The sequence below is a fragment of the Aureococcus anophagefferens genome, assembly GCF_000186865.1.
Source record: "Aureococcus anophagefferens unplaced genomic scaffold AURANscaffold_2, whole genome shotgun sequence".
In the NCBI taxonomy this organism is placed as follows: domain Eukaryota; class Pelagophyceae; order Pelagomonadales; family Pelagomonadaceae; genus Aureococcus; species Aureococcus anophagefferens.
In genome coordinates this window covers 1,045,477-1,064,469 of record NW_008705562.1, presented here as the reverse complement: position 1 = coordinate 1,064,469, position 18,993 = coordinate 1,045,477, and the positions used below count along the sequence as shown (strand labels likewise).

Sequence of the window (18,993 nt, the reverse complement as noted above, 5' to 3'; positions counted from 1 at the left end):
GCCGCGCGCGCGCCGGCCGCCCGCTCCCGCGCGCCCGAAACCGAAACGTCGGCCGCGCGTCACCCCGCACCCCCCCCAGGTGCTCTTCCTCACGGACATCTGGCGCGGCATCGCGATCACGGGCGAGGTCGTCTCGAAGCCGAAGGTGACGATCAACTACCCCTTCGAGAAGGGCCCGCTGAGCCCGCGGTTCCGCGGCGAGCACGCGCTCCGGCGGTACCCGTCGGGCGAGGAGCGGTGCATCGCCTGCAAGCTCTGCGAGGCCGTGTGCCCGGCCCAGGCCATCACCATCGAGGCCGAGGCGCGCGCGGACGGGTCGCGGAAGACGACGCGCTACGACATCGACATGACGAAGTGCATCTACTGCGGCTACTGCCAGGAGGCCTGCCCCGTCGACGCCATCGTCGAGGGCCCCAACTACGAGTTCACGGCCGAGACCCACGAGGAGCTCATCTACGACAAGGAGAAGCTCCTCAACAACGGCGACAAGTGGGAGTTCGCCATCGCGAAGAACCTCGCCGCGGAGCACCACTACAGGTGAGCGCGCGCCCCCCCGCCGCGCCGTCGGCGGCGTAACATAGCTCCCCCTTACGCGCTGTCCCGCCGCGCGGCGGCCGCCGACGCTGCTACCACGTCGACGGCGTGCGCGACGGTCGCCTTGACCTCCGCGGCGAGCGCGTCGCCGATCTCGCAGGCGGCGGCGACGGCGGCGTCCGTGAGCGCGCCGAGCTCGCCCTGGGGCAGCGCCTCGCCGTCGAGGTGCGCCGAGAGGACCGTGCCGAACTGGGGCAGCACGGCGACGTCGAGCGACGACGCGCCCCGCTGCTCGTCGCGCGTCGGGTCCCAGACGAGCCGCTTCTGGTGCACGGCGACCGTCGCGCCCGCGGCGACGTCGCGGAGGAAGACGCCCGCGTCGACGAGGGCCAGGCTCGCGGCGTTGACGGCGCACGACGCCGCGCCGCCGTCGTCGCAGAGCACGTGGACGTGGACGTCGACGCGCGACCGCGGGTAGCGCTCGAGGACGACGGCGCCCGCGAGGGCCCGGGCGACGTGCGCGGCGAGCTCGCGCGACGCGCGGTCGCGGGAGCCGCCGCTCCGCTCGCCGACGGCCGCGAACGGCGCGACGGCCGCGGTCACCTCGAGCGTGCCGCGGTCGTGCACCTCGTCGGACCGCCGCGGCGCCTCGCGCGGCCCGGCGACGTGCGCGACGACGCGCGTCAGGCCCATGGTCAGCTCGCAGGACCCGTCGACGTACCGGCTCCGCGCGACGCCGCAGGCGACGCCGAGGCGCCGGTGCTCGCTCACCTTGCGCCCGTCGCCCCGCAGGCCCAGCAGGCCGAGCCACGTCGCGTCGAGCTCCTTCGCCGCCATCGCGCGCAGCCGGTGCGAAAGCGTGGAAAGCGCTCGTGGAAAGCGCTCGCGCGGCCTCTGGCTCAGCGGAGAGCCATCGCCTTGCTTTTGTGGCAGCTCTCCTCGCCGTCCAGCCTCGTCGTCAGCCGCATGCGCGCGCTGCTGAGCCTGCTATTCACGTTCACGAGCGCTCTCCAGCAGCCGCGCACCATGTCCGCGACGACCAAGCGCCTCAAGTCCACGCCGGTGGACGTGGAGCTGGTCCCCGTGGGCGCGTCGGAGGTCGCCCACCTCCACTCGCTCGAGGCCGCGAGCTACCCGGCGGACGAGGCGGCGTCGCTGGAGTCGTTCGTGCTGCGCCAGCGCGAGGCCGGCGCCTACTTCCGCAAGTGCATGGTCGGCGGCGAGCTCGCGGGCTTCATCTGCGGCACGCGGTGCGAGGCGTTCACGGAGGCGTCGATGGCGACGCACGCGGCGGCGGGCCCCGTGCTCGCGATCCACAGCGTCGTGACGGCGCCGGCGTTCCGGCGGCGCGGCGTCGCGCTCGAGGGCCTCAGGCAGTACGCCGAAGCCGTCGCCGGCGACGGCGTCGCGTCCGTGAAGCTCATCGCGAAGGCGCCGCTCCTGGGACTCTACGCGCGCGCGGGCTTCGCCGTCGACGGGTTGAGCGCCATCGTCCACGGCAAGGACCCCTGGTTCGAGTGCACGCGCGACGCCACGACCGTCGCCTGCAAGGTCTGCGATTCCTTCGCGACGGAGGACTTCTCGGGCAACCCCGCGGCCGTCGTCTTCCGCCACGGCGACGGCGCGTGGATGGCCAAGGTCGCGGCGGAGTTCAACCTGTCGGAGACGGCCTTCCTCCAGCGCAGGGCCCGGAGACGCTACGGCCTGCGCTGGTTCACGCCGTCCGGCGCCGAGGTCGACCTCTGCGGCCACGGCACGCTCGCCGCGGCGCACGCGCTCTTCGAGGACGACGCGGCTTTGGACGAGGTCGCCTTCGACTCGCGGTCCGGCGTGCTCAACGCGCGGAAACTCGACGGCGGCTACATCGAGCTCGACTTCCCCAAGGACGCGCCGGCGGACGTACCGCGCGACGCGGACCTCGTTTCGCGGCTACAGGCCGCGCTCGGCGTGCCCGCGATCGCGTCGCTCCACAAGTCGCCGCTGTCGCGGGACCTGCTCGTCGTCGTGAGCCTCGACGACTTCAGAAACGCGGCGCCGGACGGCGCGAGGCTCGCGCGAATCGAGGACGTCCGCGGCGTCGTGCTCTGCTGCGCGGGGGACGCGCGCGGCGGAACAGAGGCCGACTTCTCGAGCCGCTTCTTCGGCCCGGCCATCGGCATCGACGAGGACCCCGTCACGGGCTCCGCGCACTGCGCGCTCGCGCCCCACTTCCGAGACGGCGACGGCGCCGTCGTCGGCTACCAGGCGTCGCCCCGCGGCGGCGTCGTCAGATGCGTCGTCGCCGGCGACCGCGTCAAGCTCGCGGGCCAGGCGCGCACGGTCATCGCCGGCGCCGTGAACCGCTAACAAAGTGCAACCTCATAACGGTGCATCACACGTTGGCGTCTGATCAACGGGCACGCGGGCTGCTCGATGGCCGTCCAGCCGCTCCCGTGAGAAAGTCTCGGGGCAGCCCAGCCTCCCGCGCCGCGACATCGACGCGTGCGCCATGCGGCCGGCGGGCGCCCTCGACGAGGGCCGCCTCGCCTTCGAGTTCAAGCAGCTGCGGATGATCCCGGCCCAGCTCGGCGGCGTGGGCCTCGACGTCGAGCCCTGCTGCCAGTTCGTGCTCGAGATCAAGCCCGCGCCGGACCTGGACCTGGAAGCCCCCGTGACCTTCGACGTGCATTTGGACGTGGCGGGCTTCCCGGGGCAGCCCCCGCGGTGCCACTGCAACGCGCCGCTCGACCACCTGCCGCCGCGCGTGCAGCGGAGCCAGGTCGTCGACCCCATGGGCAGCGTGCGGCTGCCGCTCCTCGACGCGCGGAGCGGCTGGAGCCGGTCCTACTCGAGCGCCGTCGTCTTCTACGCGCTCCGGCGCCTCTTCCACCGCGGCGACCCGCGGCTCGGCTGCCGGGGGCCGCCGCCGCCGCGCGACGCGCGGCGGCTCCGGGGCGACCGCCGCCCGGAGCCCGCGGCGGGCCGCGACGACGCGCCGGGCCTGAGCGCCGGGCCCCTGGACGTCGTCGCGGGCCACGGCTGCGACCAGGGCAAGCGCGCGGCGATGGAGGACGTCGCGCACGTGCGGACGCGGATCCGCGTGCCGGAGCGCGACACGGCGAACGCGGCCCTGCTCATCGTCTTCGACGGCCACGGCGGCAAGCGCTGCGCCGAGTGGGCGAGCGAGCTGCTGCCGGAGCGCGTGCTCTGGAATCTCAAGGACCCGGCGCGGTCGTGGCGCGACGCGTTGTGGGACGCGTTCCTCGACGCGGACGCGGAGCTGCGCAAGCGCGCGGACCGGGAGCGCGACGCCTCGGGGTCGACCGTGCTCGCGTGCCTCTTCGACGGCACGGACCGGCTCTACGTCGCGTCGCTCGGCGACTGCCGGTGCGTGCTCGCGACGCGCGACGGCTACTGCAACCTGACGACGGACTGCCGCGCGGACCGGCCCGACGAGGTCGCGCGCGTCGTCGCCGCCCGCGGCTTCGTCGCGAACCGCCGCGTCAACGGCCAGATCGCCGTGAGTCGCGCGCTCGGCGACTTTGCGTTCAAGTCGCCGCCGGACGCGCCCCCGGCCGTGTCCTGCGAGCCGGACATCACGGAGGTGCAGCTCCGCGACGGCGACGACTTCCTGCTGATCGGGTGCGACGGCCTCTACGACGTGCTGACGAGCGAGGAGGCCGTCGACTTCGCGCGCGACCAGCTCCGCGCGGGCCGGCCCCTCGACGCGGCCGCGCTGAACCTCGTGCACCACGCCATCGACGACCGCGACTCGCGGGACAACGTCTCCGTCATCCTCGCCAAGCTCAGCCCCGCCGCGGACCTCCGGGGCGGCGCCGCGGCGGCGCCGCGCGCCTTCGACGCGAACGACGCCGACGCGCTCCTCGCGGACCTCGACCTCGCGGCGTCGAGCCTCGGCGACGACGTCGACGACCGCGTCTTCGCGCGCTACGCGCCGCAGGCCCAGAGCCGGCGCCACCGCGCGGTCAACGAGGCGGACGCGGCCGCCGGCGGGCCGTCCGCGCTCCACGGGTCCAGCCGCGTCAACGCGTCGCCCTACGCGCCGCCGGCGCCCCAGGGCGAGGGCCGGGCCAACTCCAAGTCCAAGATCATGGACGACGACGACCTCATGGACTTCCTCCTCGACGACGCGAACTTCGACTGAGGACCGGGGCCGCCGGCCGCGCGCGCGACGCGCGCGGGGCTCGCCTAACGCGACGAGGACCGCGGCGTGTGCGTTGCGTATGGTGTCGCGGGCGCGTGGGGGTTCTTGAGGGGAGAAAGGCGGGGTCTGGCGGGCCGGCGTCTGGCGTTCGACGTGCGGGCCGGGGCGTCGGCGAGCCGGACAGGAGAGAGAGAGAGAGAGCCATCAACACAAAAAATGTTAAGCTTCTGCGCTGTTACCGGTCGTTCAAAACTGCTGTGTATGTCTCGCGCGTTGGCGCCACGACGTGGATCTGTTTTAGAAATTCCCCCAGCGTGAACGTTAATCGAGCTAATTTCAATATCAAAGCTCCCCACGGCCACCCAATCGCCGATTTATTACCACTAATCATGCAAACCATATCATGGGCTTCCACCTGAAGCAGTTTATCAGTCGGCCTGCCGCTCTCGCAACAAAACTCCGCCGAGAGCGACAACGTTCATTGCCGCGCCCCGACCGCGCGACAAACCGACCCGCTCGTCCAACCAGCGGGCGACGCATCCGGCTCTCGCCCGCGCGCCGCCGCGAGCCCGCCGCGGCCCCACCGTGCGCCGCGACACGGCAGCAGCGAAACAATTCTCGACGATGGTGCGTTGCCGTCGCCCCCCCGGCTGCCGAAATCCCCCGACGCCACACCCTCCGGCGCCGCATCCCGCGCGCACCCGCGGCCCGCCCGCGGGCCCACGCGCCCGGCGCCGGCCTCCCCAGAGGCGCGGCTCCGCGCGCGCGCCGCGCCGCCGCGGCCTCTCCCGCCCGCGCGCCTTCCCCGATCCCCGCCCTCGCGGCCCCGCCGCGACCCTCGCCCCCGCGCCGTAGGACGCCTTTGACATCGCCAAGACGCTCCTCTCCATGCGGGCGCCCGAGCCCGACGCGGCCGGCGACGCCGGCGACGGTTCCGGAACCGTCGAAGGCCTCTCGCTCTTCCGCCGGGTCACCGGGGGCGAGCGGCAGCTGAGCCCGCGGTGCATCGCGGACGCCGACGACCTCGCGTCGGTGGTGACGCAGGGGTCGACGGACCCCAAGCCCCGGGGCGCGCGGCGGAAGCGCGCGTCGCCCGGCCGGGCGCCGGCCGCGGCGCCGGGCGTGTCGTGGGGCCCCGAGGTCGGCGGCGCCGCGGCGGCCTGGGCGCGCCGCGAGGCCGCGGGCCCCCAGTCCGGCTTCGCGTCGGCCGTCGCCGCCGCCGCGGTCGCGCGGTCGCAGCAGCGGCGGACGGCCGGCGCGCCGGCCGCGGCGCCGCGGGGCCGGGGCGCGCCGCACGCCGTCGCCTTCGAGAACTGGCCGGCGCCGCGCCAGGCCTACGGCGCCGTGCGCGCCCTGCCGCCGCCCGTCGCCGGCGGCGTGTCCCTCGCGCTGAGCCGCGACTCCTTCGCGGGCCTCGTCGTCGACACGGCGCGCGAGGAGACGGCGTCGTCGACGGCGTCGGGCCTGCGCCTGTCCTACGTCGACGGGGCGACGCTCCGGGGCTGCGCGCGCCGCGCGGCGGACCCCGCGCCGGCGCCGCGCGCCGCGCCCGTGTCGGCGGCGTCGACGCCCGCGGGCTCCGTCGCGCACACGCCGTCGTCGTCCGCGCCCGGGTCGCCGGCCGCGTCCGCCGGCCGCGCGCTCTTCCTCGACCTCCGGAGCCACGCGACGGACCTCGGGGCGTTGCGGGACGTCGGCGCGCGCGCGGCGCGGGTCGTCGCGGCGACGGGCTGCGTCGTCGTCCTCGCGTCGTCGACGAAGCCCGCGCACGCGACGGTGCTCTACGAATCGCTCGGCGACCGGCTCCGCGTCGCCGCGCGCGTCGCCGTGCCCCTGGGCGGCCTCGCGTCGGACAGCGAGCGCCGCGTGCTCGAGATCCTCCAGTGGCTCGCGTGCTCCGAGCGGCTCCACTCGTGGGCGGCGCTCGACCTCGACGGCCTCCGCGGCGCGTACCGGTCCGTCGCGCGCGCGGCCAAGGCGAACCCCACCTTCGGCGGCCGCTTCGTCGCCGCGCGGCGCCTCGACGACGCCGCCGAGACCGAGCTCGTGCGCCAACTCCTCGCCGACGAGCGCGGCTCCGCGGACGACGGCGTCGCGCTGCCGCCGCGGCCCCCGGCCCGCGCCGCGGCCGTCGGCCGCTGCGCGCAGCTCAAGCGGCCCGCGCCGCCGTCGCCGGGCCGGGGCCGGCCCGCGGTGGCGACGGTCGCCGTCGTCCGCGACGCCGCGCCGGGCTCGCCCGACGCCGACGCGCCGCGCAAGGAGCGGCCCCGGCCCATCGTCGTCCCCGCGCCGCGGCCCCAGGCGCCGAGCCCGGCGCTCGAGGGCGCGGAGAACGCCAACTCGGCGCCGCGGTCGCCCACGTCGGGCCGCGCGGGCCGCAAGCTCCTGCGCTGCCTCGACGAGAACACGCCCACGGAGCGCTCCCCCTTCTCGCGGCCCGCGAACAAGCACTTCCGCGCCGCCGCCGCCGACGCGGCCGCCGCGCCGCCGGACGCGCCGCTCCTCCCCCAGCTCTCGCCCTTCACCAAGGTCGCCGCCATATGAGGCGCGGCCGACACCCCGCTTGTACACGATACGCGCCGTCGCCACCACCCCATCGCCACCACCACACCGGCCGCCCCGAGCCACCGCGGACCGCGCCCGCTCCCGCACCCCTGTGCTGTTGTTTCCCACTAGAACATCATTCCACCCAGCCGACGGAGCGCGCGCGCGGGAAGGCAGGCGGAGCCTGCGACGCTCGTATCCCGGCGGCAGTTTTAGCATGAGTCTAGAGCTCCCGGCGGAAGTGTGAGGGCGCGCGCGCGTGGTGGGGAGCTGCGCCGTCCTCTCGCGCGGGGGGAACCGCTCGCATCGCGGCGCTGGGGGAGGCCGTCTTCTTGGCCGCCGCTTTCACCGGTCACGGGGCGGCCAGGCCCGTCTCTTTTGCTTAGGCCATCTCGCTCCCCGTCGGGGCTTCGACGCCGGCGCCCTTCTCCACGAGTGCAGGTGCCTTGAACGCAGCGCCGCACATGCCGATGCCCATGACGACGGCAGAGACGGCGACGAAGAACTCGAGACCGCATCCGGCCGTGCAAGGGTTGTTTTCCTCGACGAGCACATCATCATCGACGGTCAGTTTGTTCCTCCAGTAGCCCGCTCCCGCAAGACCAAAGATGCCCAAGACTCCCAGCAAACAGCCGCCTGCAATTTCGACGCCTTTGACGCGCTTCCCCGTGAACCCGAGAAAGAAATAGAAAGCGGCGAGGAAGAATAAGAACAAGGTCTGAAGAATCGTCGACGCGCGATTGACGTAAAAATAGGCATAGGTGTCGTCGTCGTCTCCAGCGCTGAAGTCGTCGTCGCCGTCGTCGTCGAAGACGTTGTCGTCGTCCGTCTGCGGAACGTCGTGATCGTCGTCAGTCTCCGATTTCATTTCAGGGAGGTGCATCTCCAAATGGTGGTTGGCCTTGTACAGCCCCACCGTGTACTCGGACTTGATCCCGTAACCCCCAAAACTAATGTCGTGTGAGACGTACGCCCAGTCGGGGAGGCCGGCGCTAATCGCGGCGAAGAGGCCAAGAGCCGCAAGGCAGGCGCCGATCGCGAGAGCCACCATGTTCGCCATGGCGCAGCGCAGCGCGAGGTCGGAAGATGGCTGGACGAGGCAGCGGCCGAGTCGCAGCGTCGGAAGCAGCCGAATGGTTGGAAGCCCGAGGGAAACCGGAGCTAGGCTAGGCAGGGTTAACAGCTAGAGGGCCTACCCGGGGGGTTTGCGGCACCAGGCATTGCTGCACTGGGACTCCAAGCCTAGCCGCGACCGCCACGGGCGGCCGGGCTGGCATCTAGCTCCGAGGGGCCAGGCGCGCGGGGGCTCACTCGCAGTCCGTGGACTCGCTTCGCGGCCCGCGCGGACGTGCCATACTCAGGACGGGTCCGGTTTTCCATCCAGCATTGGCGCCGGACACGGCCAGAACGCACGAGGTTTCTAGACACCGCGCCGACGCCGCCGTCAGGGTCAGAGAGCACCCACGCTCCCCCCGGCGCCCGCCTTTCACTTGAGCGGCCTTCTCGGTTCGCCGCCACCCAGAGGGGATCACCGCTTCAGGGGTCCGTACGCAGCCGGGACCTCACGGGTCCGCGACCTGGGACCGCCGTCTGACGGCATCGTGCTCTTGGGCAGGAGCTCGTTGACGATGCGGAACCGGATTGACACCGCCCCTTTGTCGACTACAGCCTTGTCCTTTGACACGAGGCTGGGAAGACGAGGCCACCGAGCAGGTCAACAAAAAACGTTTGACTCCAAGCCGCTTGGCGCGCCGGCGCAATGAGGGCTCCCATCGCGCTACAGTTGCTGGGCCTCTTGGCGGCTTACGCCGGCGCGGAGACGCACGCGACGCCCGCGACGCCCGCGACGCCCGCGACGTTCCTCCATCCGCTCATAGAAACCAACAACCGGTCGGCGCCGCTGCTCGTGCCGCTCGCGCGGCGCCCGGCGCCGTGGAACCGCACGAGCGCCCCGGAGCCGCGCGACTGGCTCGCGCAGCTCGTCCGGCAGACGCAGCAGCTCTACGCGCGGCGCGAGGCCTACGCCGCCGGCGTCGCCCGCTTCCTGCGGTCCGTGGTCGCCGCGTTCTTCCCGCGCGACGCGCCGCGCGGGGACGCGCGGCTCGCGGCCGCGGCGACGCGGGCGCTCGCGGCGCCGATTGCGCCGCCGTCCGACGCCGCCCCATCGCCGCCGGCGCCCAACGCCACGGAGAAGCCCTACGACGCCGCCGCGGCGCTCGACGCCTACGCGCGCGCGTGCGCGCGCTACGCGACGACGGCGAACGGCGCGGTGCTCGGCGCGCTCCGCTTCGGTTCCGCGTGCGTCAAGCCCAGCGACGAGTCGAGCGGCGGCGCGCCCTTCGCGGACGCGGATTTGTTAGCCGTCGTCGACGCGGTCTGCGACGCGTCGTCCGTCGTCCGCGCGCTCGACCTCGCGGGCGTCGACCGGAGCAGGAAAAGAGTGATTCAAGCTCTCTTCAATATAAGTGTTCCGCGCGCGCGCGTTCCGGAAAAAGCATCCACGCGTCGAGAGCGCTCCGAGAGATGATCGCTCGTCCAAAAATTAGCCGAAACGAGTGGAAAGCGACCGAGATATGAGCCTCCAAAGTTGGAAATTTCGCACTCTTTTCCTGCCCAGGCGTCGACGCGTCGCGGCTCACGCCGGGCTGCTGCGCGCGCGCGCTGGGCCACGCGCTCCACGCGGCGGGCGGCGGCAAAGGTTTGTCCTACCTCGCCGTCGTCGGCGCGCCCCTGGGCCCCGCGGGCGCGGACCGGCTCGCGAAGGCGTTCCGGCCGTCGCTCGCGGCGCTGAGGGTCGCGGGCTGCGGCATCGGCGACGAGGGCGCGGCGCGACTGCTCCACGCGCTGCGCAAGCCCGGCGCGCCGCGGCTCGAGCGGCTCGACGTCGGCGGCAACGGCCTGGGGCCCCAGGCCGTGCGGCGGTTCAAGCGGCTCGGCGCGCGCGCGGACGCGTGGCCGCCGTGGCGGCGGCGCGGCGCGGCGCCGAAGCTGAGGGTCGAGGCGCGGGGCAACTGCGTCGGCCTCGAGGTCGCCTGCGGGGTCCTGCACGCCGTGGGCCTCGGCGCGTTCCCCGTCTTCGGCTGGTTCCTCGTGTCCGAGGCGAAGCGGCTCGAGTTGGACGGGCCCTGCGTGACGGCGCTCGCCGTCTACGGCCTGGCCCACGCGGCCTACTTCGCCGCGTCCGTGGCGACGCACCTGCGCGAGGCGTCCTACGGCGCGGCTTTGGCGCGGCTCCACCGGGGCCGCGGGCCGCGGCCGCCGGGCGCGGCCGCCGCGCCGCCGCGGCGGCCCCGGCCGCCGCCGCGGTCCGCGCTCGACCGCTGCGGGCCCGCGCTGCTTCTCGTGGCGACGCACTACCCCTTCGCCGCCTTCCTCGACCTCGACCCGCGGGCCACCGCGCGCGTCCGCGCCGCGGGCCTCGCGGCGGCGGCGGCGGCGGCGCTCCACGCGAGCCGCCGCGCGGACCCGGACCCGCCCGTGCTCCGCGTGGGCAAGTACGTGCCCGTGGAGACCCTGGCGCTCCTCGCCGTGGGCTCCTACGCCGCCGCCGTCGCCGCGCTGCCCCTGCGGCGCGCGCTCGGCGACCGCGCGTTCAAGACCATCGCCGCGGGCGCGCTCGCGAACGTCGCCGCGGCCATCGTCCACGTCGCCGCGGGCTACGGCCACGTCGCCGCCCACGGCTTCTCCCTCCTCGGCGCCGCCCTCTACGCCCTCGTCGTCCTCAAGAGCCTCGTCTGGCACTTCCTCCCGGCGCCGCCGCCGCCGGACCCCCGGCCGTAAATCTGGGCTCGATCGATCTAGCGCGGGAGCTCGACGCAGCGCTGCGAGACGACACGCAGCCCGGCTGCGAGAACGACGCGGCCCGGCTGCGAGACGACGCAGCCCGAGACGACGCAGCCCGGCTGCGAGAACGACGCAGTCCGGCTGCTCGCACGAGCCATGGGCAGCGCCGCGTCGTCGTCGGAGGAGAAATACGCGCCGAGCGCGGACGAGGAGGCCGAACACGTGCCCGGCGGCGACGACGACTACGACGTGAGCGCCGCGGCGGCGGCGGCCTTCCTCAAGGCCATCCGACCCGTGGTCGACGAGCTGCCCGAGGATCAGCGCGACGGCGCCGAGGCGGCGCTCTGGGCGGCCGCGGGCCAGATCTACCACGACCGCGACGACGAGGTCGCCGCCCTCGACGCCGAGCTCCGCGAGGCGCGCGCGCGCGCCGTCGCGCTGCCCAACAAATTCGCCTGCGCGTCGGCATCGACGGCGACGGCGCGCGTCGTCCTCGTGTCGTCGCGCGTGCCGGACCAGGAGGACCTCGTCGCGGCGGTGAGGGACCAAGCGTGGGTGCTGCGCTACGAGTGGGAGACGGCGACCGCCGAGAGCCTCGCGGCGGCCGTCGCGGCGAAGATCGAGGCGCTCGGCGGCGCCGTGGACACGATCGCCCTCGTCAACCACGGTCCGCCGGAGGCGGGAGCCTGGGCCATAGCGAAGGCGCTCGAGATCCCCGTCGACGGCGCGCCGTTCGACGCCGGCGGCGCCGCCGCGCCGCTCCTCCGGGCCATCGCGGGGGCGAAGGGCCTGCGGCGCGTCGACCTCCTCGCGTGCGACATCGCCGCGACGCCCAACGGCGTCACACTCGTGGAGCAGTTGGAGAAAGCGCTCGGCGTCGACGTCGCGGCGAGCACGGACGTGACGGGCAATTTGCGCCACGGGGGCGACTGGACGCTCGAGACCGACGACGTCGACGCGGCGGAGACGTACTTCGACGCCGCGGCCCTCGTGCGCTGGGACGGCCTCCTTCGCGCGGGGCTCCGCAACGGCTTCTCCAAGTTCCTCCGGCGGCGGCGCGAGCGGGAGAAGCGCGGCCGCCGCGTCCGCGTCCGCCGCGGCCGGCCGACGGGGCGCTTCCACCACGAGAACCACGACCCGCCGAGCTGCGCGATCCAGTAACATTTCGCCGCCCACATATCCCGCCGGCGGGACATGTTGGACCGCGACGACGCGCGCGAGGCCGTGCCCGCGGTGCTCGTCGCCCGGCGCAACGAGGGCCAGGTCGCCTTCGGCCGCCAAACGGGCAGACTCGCGCGCCCAGACCCCCTGCGCCAACCCAGCGCCCCGGCCATGGGACAGGCCGGATGAACGCCTCAATGACGCCGTGGAGTCGTACTTAAGTAGTGGAGATTTGCGGCGCGGCGCCTAGGCGCCGAGCGCTTAACGCGATGTCCTGTGCCGAAACGGGCCAACTCCAGCCCCCAGACCCTGCCACCCCCCGCGCGACCCGCCACGCCCCCCCTCTGAGGGCGACAACCGTCGAAGAGAGGCCCGTCGAGCGCCTGAAATCGGCGAACCGAGCTCGATGCGTTTCGATGGTCTGTTCGTCGCGGCGCGTCCGTGCCGCCCCCTCCCCGCATGGCCGCCTCATGGCCTCGACCATCGTGAACGCCCGGCGGGGGAGGCGGTCCCGGCGCCGGGGGCCCGCGGTCGTCCGTCGCCGAAGAAAGTCGTATCGGATCGGCGAGGCGTCGGACCGTACGACCGCCCGCCCTTCCGCTCGACGACGAGGTCGCTCGCTCCGGAGACGACGTCCCGATCGCGTCGATTCCCCCGCAGATTCAACCATGCGCCTCATCCGCGCGATCGCCTTCGCCGCGGCGGCGGCGGCGGCGCGCGGCGCGCTGGACGCGCGAGACGCGTCGAACACGTCATGGTGGCGCCTCGCGCTGGCGGCGCCGGTGATCTCGCCCGACTTTACCCTCGTGTCGAAGCACGTCTGCGAGCGCGGATCGACGTTCGCACACAGCGAAATAAAAAACTACTTTCCGAGCGACTGCGGCGAACGCATCATGTCGTTCAAAAATTTTCAGGAAATATATACAAAGAAGCTCAATTGCGAACCCGCCGGCCTCGGCCACGTCGGACACTGCGTCGTCGAAATGATCGCCGACCGCCGCAGCCCGGGCCCGGGCGCGCGCTACTTCCAGCAGTACGTGGGCTACAGCGGCGTCTACCTGCGCGGCGTCGACGGCCTCGGCGACGGCTTCGCGCCGTCGCTCTACTGCCACGAACGAGATTGGCTCAACGCGCATCTTTTTGCTACTTCAAACTGCAGACGAAGACACAGCAAGCAAGATTGCACGGCAAATGCGACGTGCTCTTGGCAGGAAAAGAAGCACAGGTGCGGGGAGACTCGAAAAAAAGAAAAATTGGGTACGGAGGTGTTCCGGCTCTATCCCACGGGCGTCGCGCTGTTCCGAGACCACTTCGAGTGCTTCGTCGCGCCGCCGTTCGACGAGTGGTTCGGCTTCGACGCGCTCCCGCCGGCGGACGACCCCGCGCGGGGGAGGCGCGCGGTCGCCGAGGCCTACGCGGCCGTCGACCGCGACGCCTGGGTCGACTGCGGCGCGGCCGACGGCGAGCTCCGCGTCGTCGTCCACGCGCGCCTCGGCGACCTGATCCACACCCCCGGATGGAAGTCCCTCCGCGCGTCGACGGCGGCGGGCGCGCACCTGCGGAACGCGCTCCGCGTCGTCGCGGGGTTGCGAGCGCGGCTCCCGGAGCGCCGCGTCCGCGCGCTCATCCTGAGCGACTCGCCGGCGGAGACCGTCGCCGCGACCCTCGAGGGTTTGGACGTCGGGATACACGTCGGCGGCGCGCGGCGCGACGGCGCGTCGCACCTCGTCGACGGCCGCACGGTCGGCCTCGAAAACGACTTCGACGTGAGCTTCCACGGCGCGGGCCACCCGTTCGTCGCGCTCCACTGCATGGCGGCCGCGGACCTGCTCCTCTGGCCCGAGACGTGCGGGAACCCCTGGCCGGCCGTTCCGATCACAGGCCATCCGAAACCAGGCCATCGTCGCCTGAAACCAACTGCGACTATGAAGCGGTGCAGCCACATGGCCTTGTTCGCGCGCGAGCTGTCGCTGCGGGGCGTACCCCGCGGACTTCCGGTGAAGCCGCTCGACGCGACGGCCGTCGACGCCGGCGTCGAGGAGTTGCTGGGAAGCGGATTTCCCGCGGAGCCGCTCGACGCGACGGCCGTCGACGGAAACAGCGGGCGATCCGCACCGGCGCGTGCGCTCCCCCGACGACCTGGACAATCCACAAACCACCTCGAGCGCCTCGATGCCTGGCTCACGAACGCCTCCGCTCCTCCTCCCGCCCACTGGCGCGTGCGCTCCCCCGACGACCTGGACACTCGCACGGACCACGTACTCTCGCACAGCGGCTACAAGGACGTCTGGCTCTCGCGTCTGCGCGACGGCCGACGCGTCGTCGTCAAGACGCTCCACCACGAAGGCGCGTTCGAATTTGGCAACCGCGCGAGCGACATCGCCTACTTCGAGCTCCTGTTCCTCGAGGGCCTCCGGGGCGAGCCGGGCATTCCGAAGCTGTTCGGCGCGTACGAGACGCCGACGCACGTGGTGTGGGTGACGTCGAACGGCGGCGGCCCCGTGGCGACGGGGAGGGGAACGCTGAATCTCAGCGGCAAGAAGAGCGAGATCAAGTACTCCGAGGTCTACGACGCGCGGGCGCGTGACGCGCCCCTCGACCTCGCGCGGGCGTGGCTGCGGTGCTTTCGGAGCTTCGGCGAACGGGGCGGCTTCGTCTTGACGGATTTTAAGCCGGAGCAGTTCACGCTCGACGCGAACGGCGACATCTACCTCGTCGACGGCCCGGCGCCGAACTCCGGGCCGATCGCCGCGCACGCGCGCCGTCACTTCACGAAAAAGACGTGGCACCCGGAGCAGGCCGACAAACTGAAGAGGGCGCGGATCTATATCGAGGGCATCGGCATGGAGCGGCCCATAAAGACCTACTACCTCCAGCCGGGCGCCGCGCAGCCCTGCCCGAGCGACGACGCCGACGCGGGCGCGGCCGTCTGCGCGCTGCGCACGGACTCGGCGCACAACGGGTGCGGCAACCACGTCATACGGAAGGATTTGTCCAAGTGTGGCGAACGGTTGCTGAGCGGCCCGGAGGTGTCGGACTGCGTCGACGGCGCTTGCGCGCCCTTCGACTGGCGCGTCCACGTCTTCGACGCGGCCGCGCGGGAGTGGATCCTGCCGCACATCATCGCGGTCGCGGAAGACCGGGCCGCGGCCGCGCGGCTCGAGCGGCTCCTGCCGCGGATGATGAGCGAAGACCCGCGCGTCCGGCCGTCGTTCTCCGCGCTGCTCCGGGAGCTGGGAAAGTAGACAGTAGCTCGCCTGGCTCCTCGACTCGAGCCAGCCCCACCACGCCCCGGACGACGGCGCGCGGCCCGTCGAAACGTAAAAACCGAGGAATTACGCGCGGCCGCGGCCCCGGCCGCGCCCCCGGCCGCCGGAGCCGCGGCGCCCGCGGCCGATGACCATGGGCTTCAGGCCCGTGACGAGCTCGCCCTCGAGCGCGGCGAGCTGGGCGTTGGCCTTGAGCTTCTGCGCGGCGCTGCCCGTGGCCTCGGCGACCTTGACGGCCTTCTTCGCCTCGGCGAGCGCGGCCGCCTTCTTCGCGTCCGCGGCGTCGGCCTCGCCCCTGTCGGCCGCGGCGATGCACGGCTGGCACCGCTGCTTCGCCGGGCCCTTCTTGAGCTGGGGCTTCGTGAACGACGACTCGGGCAGCGCCCGCTCGCACGCCGAGCAGACCTGCGTCGCGGCGGCCGCGGCGGCCGCGGGCGCGGCGGGCGCGGCGGGCGCCGCCGCCGCCTTGGCCGCGGCGGCGTCGCGCTCGGCCTGGGCCGCCTTCTCGACGCAGGGCTTGCACTTGAGGCCGCCCTCGCCGCGGCGCTTCTTCTCCTGCATCTTCTTGCTGAACTCCGACGCCGTGAGGCGCTTGCGGTGGCAGACGGAGCAGTCGAAGTCGCCGGCCCAGTTGTTGACGGCGACGCCGGCGTGCGTCACCTTGTTGTCCTTCGTGTAGGCCGACATGGCGGCGCGGACGGTGGCGGTGGCGAGTCAGATCAATCGGTCGGCGCGGCGGCGGCGGCGGACGACGACAGATCAAGGACTGGGCTCATGCCGGCTCTTCAAGCGGCACCTTGAAGATATCGCATGTCTTCAGTGCACAGGAAAAACGACTGGGCAGCTCGAGGGTGCTCTCCGCGTCGTTCCAGCCCCGCAGCGCCGCGCCATGGCCGTGTCGGCGGAGCTGCCGCGGCCCGCCGTCGGCGGGATCGCCGACGACCCCATCTTCAAGTTCCGGGACACGCAGCGCATGGCCTACCTCGCCAAGCGGGAGCAGAGCGGCACGGGCCGCGCCGCCGTCGACCGCCGCTTCCGCTGGACGCCGGACAAGGTCGTCGCCGCGCTGCGCGAGCGGCTCCAGGGCAACTTCGCCGCGACGCGGCGCGCCTTCCGCGCCATCGACCGCGACTGCGCGGGCTCCTGCGACGCGGTACGGTTTCGCGGGATGCTCGCGGCGTTCAACGTCGTCGCGACGGACGCGGACTTCGCCACCCTCTGGGCGGCCTTCGACAAGGACGCGTCGGGCAACGTCGACTTCCGCAAGTTCCTCGCGCGCACGGGCTGCGCGGGCGACGGCGCGGCGCCCGCGGCGCCCGCGCTCACGTCGCTCGCGCTCGACGGGACCGCGCAGGAGCGCCACCGGTCCAGGCTGGCGCTCAAGGGCGCGCGCCTCGCGCGCGTGACGCCGGCGCAGATCCGCAGCCAGCTCGCCCACCGCCTCGCGGCGCCCGCGGCCGTCCGCGCGCTCCGGAAGCTCTTCGCCGCGGCCGATCCCGCGGCGAGCGGCGCGGTGTCGCCGGCCGCGTTCCGCGGCGCGCTGGCGAAGCTGAACCTGCAGCTCCACGACGACGACTTCGCCGCCTTTTTGGAGGACGTCCGGGCCGGCGCGTTCGGCGACGTGGACTACGGCGGCTTCCTCCGGGGCTTCGGGCCGGACGTCGCCGGCTACGGAAGCGACGCGTCGGACCCGTACCGCGCGCGGCTCGAGAAGTTCGCGTCGGGCGGCGGCGGCGCCTTCGACGCCGACTTCTGGCCGCGGCTCCTCGCCGACGGCCACATGGGCGCCTTCGTGCAGTCGGGGCTGAGCCGCCAGCACGAGGCCAAAAAGTCCGCCGCGTGCGCGCCCAAGGTGCCCCTCGTCGGCGCCGAGGAGGCCGCGCGCATGCTCCGGGCCAAGTACGCCACGGGGCCCCAGAAGGTGCGCCGCTGGTTCCGCGGCGCGAGCCGCGACGGGCCCGCGACGGGCCGCGCGGACGCCGTCGACAGGGCGACGTTCGCGCGCCTGCTCGCGCAGCTCATGATCTTCGTCGACGACGACGGCCTGGCGTCGCTCTTCGATGCCATGGCCAAGGACGCGGCGGGCGCCGCGCCCTTCGCCGCCTTCGACAAGGCCTTCGGCGGCGACGGCGACGCGAAGGATCCGACCGGCGTCGAGTGGGGCGTGTCGTCCATCCCGAAGAGGCGCGCCGTCGAGCTCGGCTACACGGCCGTCGACGACAAGATCGTCGCCGCCGCGGACAGGCCCCCGGGGGGGGCTTCCGCCGCCCCGCGGCCCGCGGCGTCGCCGCCGCCCTTCGCCGTCGACGCGCCCGACGCGCCGGACGCGGCGCCGCCCGCGCCCGCGGCGCCCCCGAGCTCGCCGGAGCCCCGGCGCCGGCCGCGGCCCAAGTCAGCATCGGCGCTGCGGCCGGCGCGGACCTTCGTCGAGCCGCGGCCCGCGTGGGGCGCGCCCGCGCCGAACCACGAGCCGCGGCCGTCGCTCGAGCGTCCCTACCACCCGGCGACGCCCAACTCGCCGCCGAAGCCCGCGCCGCCGCCGCCCCGGGCGCGGCCCAAGTCGGCGTCGGCGATCCGCGGCGGCCGGACCCTCGCGCGGAAGCGGTCGCCGAGCCCGCCGCGCGACGCGCCGCGGACGACGTCCGGCGCGATCGCCGCCGAGGTCACCGCGCGCATCGCGCTCCTCGCGGCCCAGAAGGCCGACGCGACGCCCGACTCCGTCGCCGCCGCCGTCGGCGCCGCGACCAAGGCCATCGCCGCCGACGAGGCGCGCGCCGCGACCGCGCCGCGCCGCGCGTCGCCGCCGCCCGTGCGCGCGGCGACCGCGAGCGGCAAATTCCGCCACTACGGCGACGGGCCCGTCCTCAGCAACGCCCAGGTCCTCAAGCACCAAAAGGCCAAGCTCCGCATCCAAATCCAGCTCAACAAGGGCAAGACGCCGAAGATCAGCCCGAGGCCCCTCTACAGCAAGCACCACACCGCGCAGCAGCGATGGTGGACGAACATCGGCCAGGAGCTCTGGCAGCCCAAGTGGCGCTAGGGGCGCCCAAGACCAAGAAGACCAAGCACAGACACCCGACCCGCCCCCCCCCGCCGCCCCCGCTTCTCGAGGCTGCTAAAGATCAATGCTGACTTCGTATCTTACGTTGCGCGCGTCGCAATATCTAGAGGCGCCCGGTCTCGATGGCCTCTCTCCAGATCGCTTCCAGACTGGTGGCCTCCCTTTTGAGGTTGGCCTTTGTCTGGTTATAGCTGTTCGCTTCTCTTGGGTCCAATTTTGACAGCTGAGCGACAACTTCGTACATCTTGAGCTCCTTCACCACGTCGAGAGTAATACTGGCGGCTCGAAGCTTCTGGACGTGCTTGTGGGCCCGGAACCAGTCGCCCACAGTCACCGAGGCCTGGAGATCTTCGAGCATCTTCGAGCAGGCGACCTTGGACACCGGCGGGCAGTGACAGACATCGGAGATGCTCGGCGGATAATCCCGACTCATCTCGTCGCACGGAGCGCCGATGCTCGCGGTGATGGGCTTCGGGTCGCCGGTCTCGAAGGCCGGC

The 18,993-nt window shown here is 73.2% G+C and overlaps 5 protein-coding genes across 5 annotated transcripts in view; all 5 read left to right on the top strand.

The window, feature by feature from the left end:
* The window catches only part of AURANDRAFT_52238 (hypothetical protein), a gene marked incomplete at both ends in the record, with an annotated part of 890 nt that extends 300 nt beyond the window's left edge, over positions 1-590 (top strand). Inside the window, one exon of the mRNA XM_009035188.1 lies at positions 80-590. Within this exon, the coding sequence (XP_009033436.1) occupies positions 80-541 (462 nt within the window). The remainder of the gene's footprint in view (positions 1-79) is intronic.
* A 1,219-nt stretch (positions 591-1,809) lies between these two features.
* Positions 1,810-2,880, top strand: AURANDRAFT_19587 (hypothetical protein; the record flags this gene model as incomplete). The annotated part of the gene is made up of 1 exon (XM_009035189.1): positions 1,810-2,880. One exon carries the CDS (start codon positions 1,810-1,812, stop codon positions 2,878-2,880), a length of 1,071 nt encoding a protein of 356 aa, XP_009033437.1.
* A 2,422-nt stretch (positions 2,881-5,302) lies between these two features.
* On the top strand, positions 5,303-7,222 carry AURANDRAFT_61134 (hypothetical protein; the record flags this gene model as incomplete). The annotated part of the gene is made up of 2 exons (XM_009035190.1): positions 5,303-5,305; positions 5,534-7,222. The coding sequence occupies 2 exons, from the start codon at positions 5,303-5,305 to the stop codon at positions 7,220-7,222; spliced, it is 1,692 nt and encodes a 563-aa protein (XP_009033438.1).
* A 1,759-nt stretch (positions 7,223-8,981) lies between these two features.
* On the top strand, positions 8,982-12,166 carry AURANDRAFT_61133 (hypothetical protein; the record flags this gene model as incomplete). Its single annotated transcript, XM_009035191.1, has 3 exons — positions 8,982-9,687; positions 9,840-10,998; positions 11,170-12,166. 3 exons carry the CDS (start codon positions 8,982-8,984, stop codon positions 12,164-12,166), a joined length of 2,862 nt encoding a protein of 953 aa, XP_009033439.1.
* A 239-nt stretch (positions 12,167-12,405) lies between these two features.
* AURANDRAFT_70677 (expressed protein) lies at positions 12,406-15,503 on the top strand (the record flags this gene model as incomplete). The annotated part of the gene is made up of 1 exon (XM_009035192.1): positions 12,406-15,503. One exon carries the CDS (start codon positions 12,436-12,438, stop codon positions 15,409-15,411), a length of 2,976 nt encoding a protein of 991 aa, XP_009033440.1.
* Positions 15,504-18,993: the final 3,490 nt, after the last annotated feature.